This window comes from Bos taurus, chromosome 25 (assembly GCF_002263795.3).
Source record: "Bos taurus isolate L1 Dominette 01449 registration number 42190680 breed Hereford chromosome 25, ARS-UCD2.0, whole genome shotgun sequence".
Taxonomy (NCBI): domain Eukaryota; kingdom Metazoa; phylum Chordata; class Mammalia; order Artiodactyla; family Bovidae; genus Bos; species Bos taurus.
Window position 1 is genome coordinate 17,314,212 of NC_037352.1, and position 18,591 is coordinate 17,332,802.

Here is an 18,591-nt window from a genome sequence, read left to right on the forward strand (position 1 = left end):
CCGGGTCGCGGCCTTTTTGGGCGCGCGGTTGCCGTGGAAACGGCGGCCATGGCGGCGCCCGGACCTGTGGGCCGAACCGCCCAGCGCTTGGAAGGGACAGTCTCCAACGAGTCGTCCATCACTGCCAGGACGCCAGTGACCGTAGTGTCTCCCGAGCCCCTCGATCTGCCCGCCTCGCCGGTGCAGGTTTCGGACCTACCCAGCAAGAACCTGTGGGAGCAGATCTGCGAGGGTAGGCAGCCCGGGCCGGCCGAGAGGGATGGGACTCGGGCCGCCCGGCAGGGCTCGCGCTTGCTGGGCGCCTACTGTGCGCCAGGCGGCTGACGTGCGAGGCCTCCAGGCAGCCTCGCCGCGGGCCCGCCGGGCTCCCCGTGTTATGTGCCGGGAAACTGAGACTCTTGAGAGGCTTGCCCGAGGTTACGCAGCGCAGCCTCCAGCCTAAATCCATAGTCAGGTCGAAGGCAAGAGAAAGAAGGGAATAAACGGGACCTTGGCCTGAACCAGTGATGCTGAAAACTCCTTTCGATTCAGTCGCGCAGTCGTGTCCGACTCTTGGCGACCCGTGGACTGCAGCACGCCAGGCTTCCCTGTCCATCACCAACTTCTGGAGTTTGCTGAAGCACATTTTCATGATGCTTCGGTCGGTGATGCCATCCAACCACCTCATCCTCTGTCGTCCCCTTCTTCTCCTGCCTTCAATCATTCCAGCATCAGGGTCTTTTCCAGGGAGTCAGTTCTTCTCATCAGGTGGCCAAAGTGTTGGAGCTTCAGCTTCAGCATCAGTCTTTCCAATGAACATTTCCTTTAGGATTGACAGGTTTGATCTCCTGTAGTCCAAGGGACTTTCAAGAGTCTTCTCCAACACCACAGTTCAAAAGCATCAGTTCTTCAGTGCTTAGCTTTCTTTATAGTCCAACTCTCACATCCATACATGATTACTGGAAAAACCACAGCTCTGACTAGATGGACCTTTGCTGGCAAAGTATTGTCTCTGCTTTTTAATATGCTGTCTAGGTTGGTCATAGCTTTTCCAAAGAGCAAGCATCTTTTAATTTCATGGCTGCAGTCACTATCTGCAGTGATTTTTGCAGTCCAAGAAAATAAAATCTGTTTCCACTGTTTCCCCATCTATTTGCCATGAAGTGATGGGACCAGATGCCAGGATCTTAGTTTTCTGAATGTTGAGTTTTAAGCCAACTTTTTCACTCTACTCCTTTCACTTTCATCAAGAGGCTCTTTAGTTGTTCTTCTCTTTCTGCCCTAAGGGTGGTGTCATCTGTGTGTTTGAGGTTATTGATATTTCTCTCAGCAATCTTGATTCCAGCTTGTGCTTCATCCAACTGGCATTTTGCATGGTGTACTCTGCATATAAGTTAAATAAGCAGGGTGAAAATATACAGCCTTGATGTACTCCCTTTCCAATTTGGAACCAGCCTGTTTTTCCATGTCCAGTTCTAACTATTGGTTCTTGACCTGCATATACATTTCTCAGGAGGCAGGTAAGGTGATCTGGTATTCCCATCTCTTTAAGAAGTTCCTACAGTTTGTTGTGATCCACGCAGTCAAAGGCTTTGGTGTAGTTGGATAAAGCAGAAGTAGATGTTTTTCTGGAACTCTCTTGCTTTTTCGATGACCCAGTGGTTGTTGGCAATTTGATCTCTGGTTCCTCTGCCTTTTCTAAAACCAGCTTGAACATCTGGAAGTTCACAGTAAACGCACTCTTTAAGCCCAGCTTGGAGAATTTTGAGTATTACTTTGCTAGCATGTGAGATGAGTGCAACTGTGTGGTAGTTTGAACATTCTTTGACATTGCCTTTCTTTGGGATTGGAATGAAAACTGAGATTTTTCCAGTCCTGTGGCTGCTGCTGAATTTTCCACATTTGCTGGCCTATTGAGTGCAGCACTTTCACAGCATCATCTTTTAGGATTTGGAATAGCTCAACTGGAATTCCATCACCTCCACTAACTTTGTTTGTATTGATCCTTCCTTAGGCCCACTTGACTTCACATTCCAGGATGGCTGACTCTAGGTGAGTGATCAAACCATCATGATTATCTGGGTTGTGAAGATATTTTTTGTCTAGATCTTCTGTGTATTCTTGCCACCTCTTCTTAGTATCTTCTGCTTCTGTTAGATCCATACCATTTCTGTCCTTTATTGTGCCCATCTTTGCATGAAATGTTCCCTTGGTATCTCTAATTTTCTTGAAGAGATCTCTAGTCTTTCCCATTCTATTATTTTCCTCTATTTCTTTGCACTGATTGCTGAGGAAGGCTTTCTTATCTCTCCTTGCTATTCTTTGGAACTCTGCTTTCAAATGGGTGTATCTTTCCTTTTCTCCTTTGCCTTTTGCTTCTCTTCTTTTCTCAGCTATTTGTAAGTCCTGGTCACACAACCATTTTGCCTTTTTGCATTTCTTTTTCTTGGGGATGGTCTTGATCCCTGCCTCCTATACAGCGTCACATACCTCCCTCCATAGTTCTCCAGGCACACTGTCTATCAGATCTAATCCCTTGAATCTATTTGTCATGTCCACTGTATAATCGTAAGGGATTTGATTTAGGTCATACCTGAATGGTCTAGTGGTTTTCCCTACTTTCTTCAATTTAAGTCTGAATTTGGCAATAAGGAGTTCTTGATTGGAGCCACAGTCAGCTCCCGGTCTTGTTTTTGCTGACTGTATACAGCTTCTCCATCTTTGGCTGCAAATAATAGAATCAGTCTGATTTCAGTATTGACCAACTGGTGATGTCCATGTGTAGAGTTGTCTCTTGTGTTGTTGGAAGAGGGTGTTTGCTATGAACCATGCGTTCTGTTGGCAAAACTCTTAGCCTTTGCCCTACTTCATTTTGTACTCCAAGGCCAAACTTGCCTGTTACTCCAGGTATCTCTTGACTTCCTACTTTTGCATTCCAATCTCCTATAATGAAAAGGACATCTTTTTTGGGTATCAGTTTTGAAAGGTCTTGTAAGTCTTCATAGAACTGTTCAACTTCAGCTTTTTCAGCATTACTGATTGGGGTGTAGACTTCGATTACTGTGATATTGAAGGCTTGCCTTGGAAACGAACAGAGATTATTCTGTCGTTTTTGAGATTGCACCCAAGAATTGCATTTTGAACTCTTTTGTTGACTATGAAGGCTACTCCATTTCTTCTAAGGGATTCTTGCCCACAATAATAGATATAATGGTCATCTGAGTTAAATTCGCCCATTTCAGTCCATTTTAGTTCACTGATTCCTAAAATGTCAGTGTTCACTGTTCACTCTTACCATCTTCTGTTTGACCATTTCCAATTTACCTTGATTCATGGACCTAGTATACTAGGGTTCTATGTAGTATTGTTCTTTACAGCAAGGAAGGAGGTTGCCATTATTCATTAACTCCACCATAGTTTGGTCTCAGATCAAACAGCGGGGAGGGAACACAGCCCTGCCCAGCAACAGAAAATTGGATTAAAGATTTACTTAGCATGGCCCCGCCCATAAGTACAAAACCCAGTTTCCCCCACAGTCAGTCTCTCCCATCAGGAAGCTTCCATAAGCCTCATATCCTTATCCCTCAGAGGGAAGACAGAATGAAACCCACAATCACAGAAAACTAATCAAACTGATCACATGGACCACAGCCTTGTCTAACTCAATGAAACTATGAGCCATGCCGTGTAGGGCCACCCAAGACAGATGGGTCATGGTGGAGAGTTCTGGCAAAATGTGGTCCACTGGAGAAGGCCATGGCAAACCACTTCAGTATTCTTGCCTTGAGAACCTCATAAACAGTATGAAAAGGCAAAAAGATAATGACACTGAAAAATGAACTCCCCAGGTCCATAGGTGCCCAATATGCTACTGGAGAAGAGTAGAGAAAAAACTCCAGAAAGAATGAAACCTCCTTTAGTGAGCAGGAAAGAAGCACTGAGATGGAGACAGGAAGCTTCTTTGAAACAAAGTTCCCCAGGCCCGGCCCACAGGGCTCCTAATGGGGTGTAGGAGGTTTGCACTTTTAAGGAGCACCCCAGGTAATTCTGATGTAGGTAATCTGTGGCCCACGTGTTGAGCAACCATGGTCTAGACAGATTTGGTTTTAATCCTTCTCTACTTCTGTGGTGGTGGTGGTTTAATTGCTAAGTCGTTTCTACTCTTGCAACCCCATGGGCTGTAGCCCACCAGGCTCCTCTGTCCATGAGATTTTCCAGGCAAGAATACTGGAGTGGATTGCCATTTCCTTCTCTAGGGGATTTTCCCAACCCACGAATCGAACCCGGATCTCCTGCATTGCAGTCAGATTCTTTACCAACTGAGTTATGAGGGAAGCCCTGTCTACTTCTGACCTTCCTTAAAATCCCCAAATGGTGTTTAGCTCACCTTCCTTTGTTGGCCTGCAATGTTCCCTTGGTCTTGCTGCCCCATATTACTCTTTACACACCTTGAACAAGTTAAGTATACCTGGCATACTTCCGAGTTACTGGATTCCAGACCACAGCAATAAACAGACTCACAGGAATTTTTTTGTCTTCCTACGCCACTCCAGTACTCTTGCCTGGAAAATCCCATGGACAGAGGAGCCTGGTAGGCTGCAGTCCATGAGGTCGCTAAGAGTTGGACACGACTGAACGACTTCACTTTGACTTTTCACTTTCATGCATTGGAGAAGGAAATGGCAACCCACTCCAGTGTTCTTGCCTGGAGAATCCCAGGGACGGGGGAGCCTGGTGGGCTGCCGTCTGTGGGGTCGCACAGAGTTGGACACGACTGAAGTGACTTAGCAGCAGCAGCAGCAGTACCCATAAAAGTTCATTTACACAATCCTGTAGTCTATTAAGTGCGTGATAGCATTATATCTAAAAAAACACTCCGTATATGTCTTAATTTAAAATACTTTATTGCTGGGGAATTCCCTGGTGGTCCAGTGGTTAGGACTCCGAGCTTTCACTGGAAAGGGTCCGGGGTTCAATCCTGGTAGGGAAACTAAAATCCCACAAGCCAGGGTGGCCAAAAGTAAAAATACTTTATTGCTTAAAAAAAACGCTGTCACCATCATCTGAGTATTCCATGAGTTATGGTCTTTTTGCAGTACTAATGTCAAAGAGCACATATCACCTTGACAAATACAAAATAAAGAAAAAGTTAGAAATATTGTGAGAATTCCCAAAATGTGACACAGACACAAAGTGAGCAAATACCGTTGAGAAATGACTTGCTTGACGTAGGTGGGATTGCCACAAATCTTCAACTTGTAAAGAAGAAAAAGTCTACAGCTTCTAAGTGCAAAAAGTGAAGCACAGTAAAACAAGATGTACCTGCATCTCATCCTGTCAGTAAAATAAGGATAATAACGGCACCTATTTCTGGTGTTAGGAGGATGCAGCTAAAGGGCCATTTCCGAAAGGGCTTAGCAAAGTGCCCGTTTTGCAGCAAGGGCTCAGTGTGTGTTACTCTTAATAAATAATGCTGGATGTTCCATTTTCCTCTCTAAGATTGTGTACTCCTCAAGGTCAGGAACTCAGATTTTTCATTCTTGTGGCTACCGTCACTACCTCAACTGTCTGAAAGAGTGCTGTCCAATAGAACTTTCACAGATGGGTATTGAGCACTTGAAATGTGATTAGTGCAACCTTGGAACTGAATTTTTTGTTTTGCTTCTAATAAGTTCTGATAAGCTAACACAGCTGCATGTGGCTAATGACCACTATATTGGACAGTGCAGGTCAATAAATGTTGAATGGAGAAAAGACTGAATGTGCCGGTATATTGGACTAGGTAGCGGGAGAGAGTGGTGAGTTGAGAGAAGTGGAAAATTCAAAGAAAGAAGAGAATAATGGACTCAGAGGTGATAGATATCTATTTGACCATAGAAATAGATGAAATAGATCTCCAGTCTATTTCAACTCCTACCCAGTGCTTAAATTCCTTCTCCCATATTGCATTGTATCTAGAAAAATCTTTTTCATCTTGGATGTTTTCCTTGTAACGTTTGCCTCTTGGTCCTTACCCTCCTGGTGCTGTGATCCAAGTTGCTAATCACAGTACCATTATGAAAACACTCAAATGTCAATAGAAGGTTGTTATTGCGGCTGTCTTTTCCCAGGAGTGTGCCCTTCTTCAGGGCAAACAGCTCTTCACAATGCAATTGACTAGTGGTGTTTTGTTGGGGAAGCTGCTCAACAACTCAAAGAGGGGATAATCCTTGTACCTACCACACAGGGCTGTTGTGACGATGGCTTAAGATGACATATGCAAAGGTGCTTGGCACTGCCTGGCATTTACAAAGTGCTCAATAAATGTTCTGATATTGACAAAGAAGCATGCTTTGCATTTGTTTTAGAATCATGGAATTTATTTTTGTCACACAGGCCTGTAGCAAGAAGGTAAAGACAAGTGTTTTGTTGCTCTCAAAAGCAGCTAATTTGATGTCACTTAGAAAGTGGTAGAGTTACAAATATAAGTTAATGAGGTCAAAGATGGTGAGTTTATATACACAGGCCCTGAAATGATTTTTATAACATGGATGATAGATCCAGTTTCTTAAAACAAACATTCTAACAAATGTAATTTTCTATAACAAACATAGTAAATTCAGTTTCTTGCAGCAAACATGAAAAGCAGGCTTGTTTGAGGTTAAGTATTACATTTTGTAAGGATATCTCCATTTAAAAAGCAAATCATCACAGCTAACAGAACTGTCAGAAACTCAATTTCATGAAAATGAGATTAGGTGTTAAGACCTTTATTCTATCTGGCTAGTCCTGTGCGTGTGTGTGTCTGTACGATGACTTACTTTCAATATTCTTCAGTTTTCTCATCTTTCCAGTGACAGCTAATCCAGGGCTTTTTATTTTCAAAAGCACCTGCATTAGTATCAATAAACGTCTTTCCTGCTAAGGCTTCTAATTAAATCTTGTGATTGCTTATGACTTAATAATTTTTAACTATGGTTTTAGCCAAGACTGAGTCAAATTATTTGCAGCTTCATTTCAGTTCAGTTCAGTCGCTCAGTCGTGTCCGACTCTTTGTGACCCCATGAATCACAGCACTCCAGGCCTCCCTGTCCATCACCAACTCCCGGAGTTCACTCAAACTCATATCCATTGAGTCGGTGATGCCATCCAGCCATCTCATCCTCTGTCGTCCACTTCTCCTCCTGCTCCCAGTCCCTCCCAGCATCAGGGTCTTTTCCAATAGGTCAACTCTTCGCATGAGGTGGCCAAAGTATTGGAGTTTCAGCTTTAGCAATGAACACCCAGGACTGATCTCCTTTCAGATGGACTGGTTGGATCTCCTTGCAGTCCAAGGGACTCTCAAGAGTCTTCTCCAACACCACAGTTCAAAAGCATCAATTCTTCAGCGCTCAGCTTTCTTCACAGTCCAACTCTCACATCCATACATGACCACTGGAAAAACCATAGTCTTGACTAGACAGTCCTTTGTTGGCAAAATAATATCTCTGCTTTTCAATATCCTATCTAAGTTGGTCATAATTTTCCTTCTAAGGGGTAAGCGTCTTTTAATTTCATGGCTGCAGTCACCATCTGCAGTGATTTTGGAGCCCCCAAAAATAAAGTCTGACACTGTTTCCACTGTTTTCCCCCATCTATTTGCCATGAAGTGATGGGACCAGATGCCATGATCTTAGTTTTCTGAATGTTGAGTTTTAAGCCAACTTTTTCACTCTCCTCTTTCACTTTCATCATGAGGCTTTTTAGCTCCTCTTCACTTTCTGCCATAAGGGTGGTGTCATCTGCATATCTGAGGTTATTGATATTTCTCCCAGCAATCTTGATTCCAGCTTGTGCTTCTTCCAGCCCAGCGTTTCTCATGATGTACTCTGCATTTAAGTTAAATAAGCAGGGTGACAATATACAGCCTTGACGTACTCCTTTTCCTATTTGGAACCAGTCTGTGGTTCCATGTCCAGTTCTAACTGTTGCTTCCTGACCTGCATATAGGTTTCTCAAGAGGCAGGTCAGGTGGTCTGGTATTCCCATCTCTTGAAGAATTTCCCACAGTTGATTGTGAGCCACACAGTCAAAGGCTTTGGCATAGTCAATAAAGCAGAAATAGATGTTTTTCTGGAACTCTCTTGCTTTTTCCATGATCCAGCAGATGTTGGCAATTTGATCTCTGGTTCCTCTGTCTTTTCTAAAACCAGCTTGAACATCTGGAAGTTCACGGTTCACATACTGCTGAAGCCTGGCTTGGAGAATTTTGAGCATTACTTTACTAGCGTGTGAGATGAGTGCAATTGTGCAGTATTTGGAGCTTACAGTCTTCTATTCTGATATTGCTGTTATTATCATTTTGCCATTGGCATCCTCATTATTGCCGTTAGTTCATCATTCCAAAGCTAGTCGCTGGCCTCAGCTCTCAATGCTTTTGTGAAACCAGGTCCCTCATGGCACCTGCTAGGTAACAACATGGACCAGTTCTGAGTCAGTGCTTGTTCCCCCAGCACAGCCGCTGAGCAGCTGGAGAAAAATGGCAGCAGATGGCTTGTCAGCAGTGCTTATCAGGCAGCATCCATCAGCGCCTTCTTACGTTGCCTACGTGTGCTGGTCCCAAGTGTTTCCTCCACTCCTCTGACTTGGTGAAACCATTTGACAGATGAAGGAGGCATTCACTGAAACTAGGCAGGTGATCAGGAGTAGGGAGAGAATCCTCCAACTTGCAAATACCAGCAGACAGATTTGTGTCTGCATACACAGAAGAAGTATTTATCTCGCTTCCCACACAGCTCAGCCCTGCATCTGTGCTTTGGTACCTTCCTCTTGGTGTCCTCGGATCCTGCTCTATCACTCATCTCTCCTACATCTTTTAACTCCACTGCTGGCTTTTCCCTCCAAGCATCCTGTAGTCAGTTAGCTTGGGGAAAGCCTCTCCCTTGGCCCCTGTCGTCTTCTAGCTCTTGTCTGTCCCTCATGCCCTCTCAGCTGAACTTCCAAAAAGAACTCTTGTTTGCACTGCCACCAGAAGTGGGGTCTGGCTACTCATCACTCAAAAGCCAATAAAGAGGCAAGTTTGGTGGAAAGGAAAGTATGCTTTATTTTGGATGCTGGCAGCCTGTGGGTGGGGGGTGGGGGCCGTGGGGGAGGCAGACTCCTGTCCAAAGGCCAACTCCCTACCTCTGCCCCCCACCCCTGCCCAACCAGTAGGCTGAGGGAGAGGGCTACATGCAGAAATAGCACAATCAGCTGTGACAGTCATCTTGAAATTGGTCACCAGTGGTCAGGCCAGGATCATCTTGATTGTTTGGTAGAGTACAGTTAATCTTCAGTTCCAGGGTCGGTTTGTTCCCATTTGCTTGAGGTCAGTTCTTGGAATTGTGGCAGCTTATGGCTGCAGTCTGGTCATCATATAGTTAACTTCTTCCCCTGCGTGGTGGGTATATCAGTACTTGTAAGACAGCTTACAGAATATGGGTCAGAATATTATCTATAGTCCTTCTTGAGATGGAACTAAAGGTCCCTGACTACGCTTAATGACTAAACCATTATTATTTAGTTTTGTTGGACTGCTTTCCTCCGTTTCTGCATTTTCTCACTTCTCTGATTATTTTTTGGCTAAAGTTTGTCCACAAACAGAAGGAAAGTGGAGGAGATGGTGGGCTAATACCATAGAGTCTTGCTTGATTTCAACACCGCTGTCATTCCCATTCCTCTATAAGCCCATCAGCTCCTATTTCACGGCTCTGATGAAATCGTTCTCATACGTCAGTCATCATATCTACCCGTGTTGGGCCAGGCATTGACCCCAGGCACTGTTCAAGACACCAACAATTATTTTCCATCATAGACTGCCAGTTCAGAAATCAGCAGTTCCTCTTATATGCGTCCCTTTCACTTTTCATGGTCCCTGCATTGATTCTCTAATCCCTATAGATCCTACTGACTCCACATCTCCTGTGAGCCCCAACTCCCCACCCCCTGGTTCTCATGGGCCCTTACCACTGCCTGTTTAGATCACTGCTGTAGCTTTATAATTGGGAAGGGCTTCCTTCCAGACTATCTTTCCACAAGAAGCTCTCTCAAAATCTGATCACATCATCCCATGACCTAGAATGATTATCACAGCTTTCATGGTGAATATAAGCTTTTTAGCTTAACATCTAAGCCCTTTAATAATTTGGTCTCAGACTTCCTTGGTGGCTCAGTGGTAAAGAATCCACCAGCCAGGGCAGGAGGCATGGGTTCCATCCCTGATCGAACATGTGGGAAGATCCCACGTGCTGTGGAGCAAGTAAGCCCATGAGCCACAACTGTTGAGCCTGTGCTCTAGAGCCTGGAAGCCACAACTACTGAGCCCACGTGCCGCAACTGCCGAAGCACATGGGCCCGAGAGCCTGAGCTCCACAGCAAGAGAAGCCACCACGACGAGAAGCCAGCGCCCCGCAACCAGAGGGTAGCCCCTGCTCACTGCAACTAGAGAAAAGCCCTCGAAGCAACGAAGACCCAGCCAATAATAAAGAAAATCAAAAAACAATAATTTGGTCTCTGTCTCTCTTTTTTTAGGTTCATCACCTATCATTTATCTGAATCATCCTAATGGTTAACATTTACAGAGCTGCCCTTTATGTGCCAGGCACTGTGCTAGGTGCTTGATTTTCCTCTTGTCTAAACCTCATAGCAACTTGGTGGTTTAAACAGATAAGGAAATTGAGGCATAGAGAGCTTAAACTTGCCCCAAGTGAGTGGTGGAATCAGACTCCAACTCGGATATGTGCGACATTCAAGTTTAAGCCCTTAAGCAACACACCAGCGTGGTTCGAAAGGTAGACCTGGGGCACCTATGTCACAATCTCCCAGACACTTGCTAATGTGCAAGTTCCTTTGGTGTGATGACTCACCCCTGTTCCTTGGGGGTGAGTCCCTAAGCTCTGCATTTTAAATAAGCTCTCCTGGCAAGTGACTAAGCCCCAGTACCACTGTCCTGTGCTGTGTACCTTTAGCCATAGGAAACCATGCCTTCCAACACACTGTGCTGTTCCATTCCTCTGAGCCTTTGCACAAGCTTTGCCTCTCACTGGACAATCTCTGCTTTCTTCTATCTTTATCTTTTAAGACTCAAGCCCAAGTGACCTCTCTTCTGGAAAGCCTTCTATTATTCTTCACACTGATTTTGAAGCCTCTTCTTGGTGCTTCCTGAGTGCAGCCCTCTACAACTTTGCTTTCACACCTCGTAACTGCTGGCTCTTACCATCCATCCCCTCACCAAACCAGCTCATCTGCCGTCTTCATCTGTCCCTCCAGCACCTTGCTCAGCCCTTTACCACAGTGTATGCTGGCCAAGTGTTCACTGGATTCACTTCCAGCCTCCACCTTCCTGGTTCATCCATTTCCAGTAGGCCACTGTTGGGGAACATTGCATTTTAATGGCTGTTTCAGTTAGAAACATGTTCAGCTGCAAATCACAGAAAGCCCTACCAATAGTGGCCTGAGCAATAAAGACATTTCATTATGTCACATCCCTCGAGCATGGCAGGGTGGGGAGCAGGATCCAATTTGAGCGCAAGGGTTCTGTTCCACCAACAGAGTTACAGGCTGTTTCTGCTCTGCCTCTTGCATAATGTTGCCTTCATTGTGTAAAATGAACATCTACTTTTATTTGTTCTTGGATTACTGTTTGTTTAACAAATATGTAACATCAAATTCTCCTAACAATTTCAGGTTTCCCCTGCTATCCAAAAGTAGAGAGAATTCCTATGCAACCTTTCAGAAGCCAAAACGGCATAAGTGAAGAAGTAATTATACCTTAGGTCACATTTTGCTAAAGGATGCATAAAATAAATCGAGAAAAAGCACAGTGTTCACAGAGAATTCAAAGCTATGGCAGCTTGATGCTGAGTTCAGTGTAGTCCCAGGGAAGAAGCATGGCATCACCGACTTAATGGACATGAGTTTGGGTAAACTCCGGGAGTTGGTGATGGACAGGGAGGCCTGATGTGCTGCGGTTCAAGGGGTCGCGGAGTCAGACACGACTGAGCAACTGAACTGAACTGAACTGAACTCCACTGCTTGGGGTACACACTTCCTCTACAACAGTTCACTGCACAACAAACTGAATGTTCTTTTTCAGTTTTCATCTTTTCTCATAAAAACAACAATGCTCTTTGGACTAATTTTGGTTAGTGAACACAGGTAGATCTTTTGTCAAAGTGAAGTGCAAAAAGCAAACTTGAAAAGTGGGAGAGACCTGGAATCCAGTTTATAAGCTTAAGTAACTAAAAGATTGTAAACATTAGTATACTGTATTGGTGTTTTTCTTTCTGGCATACTTCACTCTGCATAATAGACTCCAGTTTCATCCACCTCATTAGAATTGATTCAAATGTATTCTTTTTAATGGCTGAGTAATACTCCATTATGTATATGTACCACAGCTTTCTTGTCCATTCATCTGCTGAATACAGTATACTAATGCATATATATGGAATTTAGAAAGATGGTAACGACAACCCTGTATGTGAGACAGCAAAAGAGACACAGATGTATAGAACAGTCTTTTGGACTCTGTGGGAGAGGCGGGGGGCAGGGGGGATGATTTGGGAAAATGGCATTGAAACATGTATAATATCATATAAGAAACGAATCACCAGTCCAGGTTTGATGCAGGATACAGGATGCTTGGGGCTGGTGCACTGGGATGACCCAGAGGGATGGTATGGGGAGGGAGGTGGGAGGGGGGTTCAGGATTGGAAACGTGTACACCCGTGGCAGATTCATGTTGATGTATGGCAAAACCAATACAATATTGTAAAGTAATTAGCCTCTAATTAAATAAATTTAAATTAAAAAGATTGTAAACATTTATACACATAATACACCTGATTTTCTTAAAAATTTCTAATGCCAAACCAGCAAATTTTTCTTCAGTTCTCTTTACAAAGTTAATCAAATTCATAAAGCTTTCAATGTAAAAAGCATCAGTCTTTAATCAATTATGTTTTAATTGAAATCACAAAGTGATAGCAGTGTTAAATTCTCAAATATGCCAAATTCTCTTAAACATTACAGAGGCTTGAAATAAAAACATCAGATCATCCTGAAGCTAATTATTTCCCCATACTTCTGCAGAATCATATGCAGAATCATAACTATATCTTTCGTGGTTGTATGATGAAAAAGTTTGTATATTTTCCATCAAATTTCTGCTTGGGAAAAATATAAATGGCAAATAAGTAATGGTTAAAGAAATATAGATAAAAGTAAAATATAATTTATATATGTGTAAGATAGATTATACCTGAGAAGAACAGACAGGTTTAGGAGTATGAATTACTGTAAACCTTTTGGAGGGCAATTTGGCCCAAAATTTAAATCATTTTTTCATTTGAAAGAACAATTTCACATCTAAGAGTTAATTCTACAAAAGCACTTCCTTTCTGATCGATGGTATAATGTATAAAGATGCTTATAGTGGCATTGTAATAATGAAAAATTGGAAGCAATCTAAAAGCCCACTAAGTACACTGGTTGAATAAATGAGGCACACTGTATAGTAGCAGCACTGAAAGAATTCCACATCAGGACATAGAATGGATCCTGGCACACAATGGGCTCTCACAAATACAGTGAATTGACAAAGAGTCAGAAGTAACTTGCTGTAATATTTGCTTTGTTCATGCATTCATTGATTGCATCATTCATTCAGTTTCAGAATTCTCTGGTAGTCCAGTGGTTAAGACTTGGCACTTCTAATGCAGGGGCATGTGTTTGATGCTTGGTAGGGGAACTAAGATCCCGCATGCTGTGCAGAATGGCCACAGTTTTTCTTAAAAAAAAATATATTCATTCAGCTTCATATTCTTTGGGAATATGATGGTGAGCACAAACAGACCAGGTACATCCCTGCCCGCCCCCAAAGAAAACCAGTCTATTAAAAGAGATATTCGATAATTTTTATAAATTTCAAATAAGAATAAGACTTGATATAAGCTTTGCAGAATAAGGACATGGTGTTTATCAGGTTCTATGCTTGGATGATTTGACCTAGTCTAGGAGATATAAAGTAAATGAATGTATTTGTGAAATATGTACAAATGTTAGTAAATGCACTGAAAAAGACTTGGATGAATCTATGCCAATTCCAACAATATTTATGAGTCGGAGACGACTGAGCGACTTAACTTTCACTTTTCACTTTCACGCATTGGAGAAGGAAATGGCAACCCACTCCAGTGTTCTTGCCTGGAGAATCCCAGGGACGGCAGAGCCTGGTGGGCTGCTGTCTATGGGGTCGCACAGAGTCGGACACGACTGAAGTGACTTAGCAACAGCAGCAGCAGCAGCCATAATGGGATTAGGTGTGATAAGACAACTCTGTGTTATTTGGAATTTTTCTCACAATAAACGTGTTGCTTTTGTAATCAAAGCTATAAATATATGCTATGCTGTGCTTTGTCACTCAGCCGTGTCTGTCTCTTTGTGACCCCGTGGACTGAAGCCAGCCAGGCTCCTCTGTCCATGGGGATTCTCCAGGTAAGAATACTGGACTGGGTTGCCATGCCCTCCTCCAGGGGATCTCCCCAACCCAAGGATTGAACCCAGGTCTCCCACATTGCAGGCGGATTCTTTACCAGCTGAGCTACCGGGAAACCTGTAACTGTATATGTATCTTAAATCCAAACAAACAATTTTTACACCACATTGGTGATTCTCAAAATGTTGGAGGACGACAGTGAATTTACATTTTTTGCTTGAGAGGAAAAAATAAAGTGGCAGAACTAGAGCTACTGTGGTGGGCAGAATTCTCAGATGGTCCCCAAGATTCCTGCCCCTAGTGCACATACCTCCCAGTTGTCCAGTCAGATACTAATCCAGGGATTAGTGTCAAAGGATTTTCTATATCTAATTTAAGTGTATAATCTATTGAGATTATCTTTTTTTTCTAAATTGAATCTGTAGTTTTGTTTTGTTTTTGGCTGCACCATGCAGCTTATGGAATCTTAGTTCCCCTGGCCAGGGATTGAACCCAGAGCTCTGGCACTGGAAGCTCAGAGTCCTCACCACTGAACCACCAGGGAATTCCCTCAATTGACTCTAAATTGGGGAGATTATTGTAGGTGGGCCTGGCTTAATCAGGTGAGTCCTTAAAAGAAGTCAGATTCAAGCAGAAGAGACTTCTGCTTGCTTTGAATACGCAAATAACCATGAGTGAGCTATTGTGGCAAGGATCTGAGGGTAGCAAGCCTTTAGAAGCTGAGAGCAGTTTTCATAACAACCCAAAAGAAAACTGGGACTTCAGACCTATATCCACAAGAAACTGAATCCCACCAACTGTCAGTGAACTTGGAAGAGGACTCCAGCTGTCAGATGAGATCACAGTCATGGCTCACACCTTGATTTCAATCTGATGAAACCCTGACCCTCGGGAAGTGTGAGATAATAAATCTGCATTATTTAAAGTTGCTAAGTTTGTGGTAGTTTGTTAGACAGCACTAGAAACCTATTAAATTGCTAATAACCTGCATCCTGACGTACTTGTTCCCAGTCTGATACCTAAGAGTTAAAAAAAAGTTGAGAATTTCTCTACTACTTGATAAGGAACTGCTGCTGCTAAGTCGCTTCAGTCGTGTCTGACTCTGTGCGACCCCATAGACGGCAGCCCACCAGGCTCCCCCGTCCCTGGGATTCTCCAGGCAAGAACACTGGAGTGGGTTGCCATTTCCTTCTCCAATGCGTGAAAGTGAAAAGTGAAAGTGAAGTCAGTCGTGTCTGACTCTTAGCGACCCCATGGACTGCAGCCTACCAGGTTCCTCCGTCCATGGGATTTTCCAGGCAAGAGTACTGGAGTGGGGTGCCATTGCCTTCTCCAGATAAGGAACTAGATGATGGAATAAAATTTGCCTCCAGTACAACTGCAACAGTTCCATTTTACCCAGAAATTTTGTTTTCCCTCATCACTACAAAGCAACTATGTGATTGCCTTTGAAACACTGACCTTTCCAGAAATATTTTACCGGTCTTTCCCTTGGGGGCGGAACTAATACAGCCATGGGCATTTTCTGTTTCAGCAATAGCTGTCGTAGAACTTGTGCAGAATGTTCTTTGCATTGAGCTCCGCAGCAGGTTAACTGTGATCAGTCTTGAAACCTGGCAATCATTCTCCATCTCACTGCATGTTAGAATCAGCTGACTATAAAAATATTGATCTTCTGATTCTTGCCTCAGACCTATTGGAATAAAAATTTCTGGGGTTGGGCCAAGACATTAGCATTTTCAAAGAGCTACCAGGTGATTCTAATGTATAGCAAAGATGGAAACTTAATGGAGGTTGCAGTAGGACCTCTCCAACTTTAGTTTCATTATATATATATTATATGTGTACATATGTAATATATATATAATTTTTATTTATTTATTTTTGTCTGTGCTGGGTCTCCGTTGTTACCTGAGGGCGTTCTCTACTTGCAGTGAGCAGGGGCTACTCCCCTGTTGCAGTTGCACAGGCTCTAGGGCACAAACTTAATAATTGTGGCACACGGGCTTAGTTGCCTCAAGGTGTATGGAATCTTCCCAGATCAGGGACTGAACCTCTGTCTCCTGCCCTGGCAGGCAGATTCTTTACCATTGAGCCATCAGGGAAGTCCCTTAGCTGTGTTTTTAATTCCCCAGGAATGCTGATGCTGCTGGTCTGTGGGCAATGCTTTGACTAGCAAGGGTTTATGGGATTGCTTTTCTAGCTGTGTGTCCGGATCTGGCAGTCTTAACTTCACGCCCATCCCCAGAAATGCCTGAGATGGCTCATCTTGCCTCTGTCTCTTTTATTCTGCCCTCCTATACACAACATTTTCTTCTTCCTTTTCTCCCCTCTCCTTCCTGTATGCTGAGCCATGCTCTTCATTTTCTTCCTCTTTTATCCCTTGTCATTAGCATAACTTGGGAGGCAAAATCTAAATCTACCTGCTTAGGAAGAGTCTCAAACTCTTATATAAAGCCTAGACTATTTCATGCAAGAGAAGAATCATCTCTCAGCCATTTAAATAAACACCCTGTTTGTTGTTTTTTCACTTTTGTAAACCACTAACCAAAATAAAATTTAAGAATATTTTATTCAGAGGAAACGAAATAACATCAAGCTTTAATGAAGTATGGAATTGAGGGTCGTTTTTTTTTTTTTTTCCTCCACTCCCTGCAGAGTATGAAGCTGAGCTTCCTCCCTTTCCTGAAGGATATAAAGTCAAACAAGACGCTGTGGTTACTGTGAGTATCACCTGGGCCCCAACCTAACTGAAAGGTTCTAACTGGAGAACAGCATTGACAACTGGTGAGCATCAGACAGTGTCATGAATCGGGAAGTGGGGAAAGGAAAGGCCCTGGAACCAGAACCAGAAGTGGCCAGTCCCAACTCTGCTGCTTAAAGGGCATCACATAACCACTCTGAGTCTCAGTTTCTGCATCCGTTAAATGGAGCAGGTCATCCTTGACTGACTCACAGGGCCTTTGTAGGGCTCAAATGAGATCCTAGATGAAGAAGACCTTTCCAGTGAATTCAGTGTCGCTTCCATGTTGGGGGCAGTTTTGCAGATGGAGCAGATTTCTTTTTGCATAGCTGGGTGGGCTAAAGTTGTACTAAGGAAGAGAGAGGGCCAAGGACAGGGCATCAGAAAGGGAGGCCCTAAGGCAATATTGATGCTTCCCTTGTAGCTCAGTCGGTAAAGAATCTGCCTGCAGTGCAGGAGACCTGGGTTTGATTCCTGGGTTGGGAAGATTCCCTGGAGAAGGAAATGACACAGAGGAGCTTCATGGGCTGCAGTCCATGGGGTCGAGAAGAGTCGGGCACGACTGAGTGACTAATACTTACTTAAGGCAATATACTTGGGAATAAAATAGGTCTTAATGGAGTTTAAAATAAAAAGGTAAGGCTATGAGGGATGAGCAGTGTCACTGGAATGGGTCCAAAACCTAGTCTCCTGGAAAATCCCATGGACAGAGGAGCCTGGTAGGCTGCAGTCCATGGGGTCGCTAAGGGTCGGACACGACTGAATGACTTCACTTTCACTTTTCACTTTCATGCATTGGAGAAGGAAATGGCAACCCACTCCAGTGTTCTTGGAGAATCCCAGGGAAGGGGGAGCCTGGTGGGCTGCCGTCTATGGGGTCGCACAGAGTTGGACACAACTGAAGTGACTTAGCAGCAGCAGCAGACTTCCAGTATCTCACTACAGCTGCCCCTGTTAGAGATTCTGTGTCTAAGAACTTGCATGGCCTGTGATTTTTCCTTTTTCCTAGCATCCTGTTCTTGCTTTATGGATGCAGTGCTTTTTCAAGTTTCTCCGCAAATACTAATTGCAGTTTTCTTCCCTGAATTATTTGTGCCTTTTCACAAATATTCTTTATAGATCTTGATCTTTGTCTTTTATGCTGTTGATGTTCCTCACCTATGTAGAAAGTTCTGCTTTTTTTATTCAAAATTTAAAATGCAGGCCTTGGTGGATTTTCCTACAAAGAGGTGGGTTTTTTTTTTTTTCCCTGCCATACAGGTAGGTTTGTTTTCTGGATGGGTCACTTCTATGAATAGAAACACTGACTGGGAGCTCATGGTGGAAGATTGTCCTCTGGAGGACTTTTCTTCAGGGTTGGCAGGCAGGGAGTCCC

At 43.6% G+C, this 18,591-nt stretch overlaps 1 protein-coding gene across 5 annotated transcripts in view; it reads left to right on the forward strand.

Moving 5' to 3' along the window:
• Nucleotides 1-39: 39 nt before the first annotated feature.
• IQCK (IQ motif containing K) overlaps nt 40-18,591 on the forward strand; it is a 161,538-nt gene continuing 142,986 nt past the window's right edge. For 4 of the 5 annotated variants that reach the window (XM_059881206.1, XM_059881205.1, XM_024984712.2 and 1 more), the window contains exons 1-2: nt 45-232; nt 17,132-17,196. In XM_059881206.1, coding sequence (XP_059737189.1) covers nt 49-232; nt 17,132-17,196 — 249 coding nt within the window. In that variant the 5' untranslated portion in view covers nt 45-48. Of the gene's footprint in view, nt 233-17,131; nt 17,197-18,591 lie in introns of all 5 variants that reach the window. The other variant, NM_001192088.3, reaches the window with a different exon arrangement.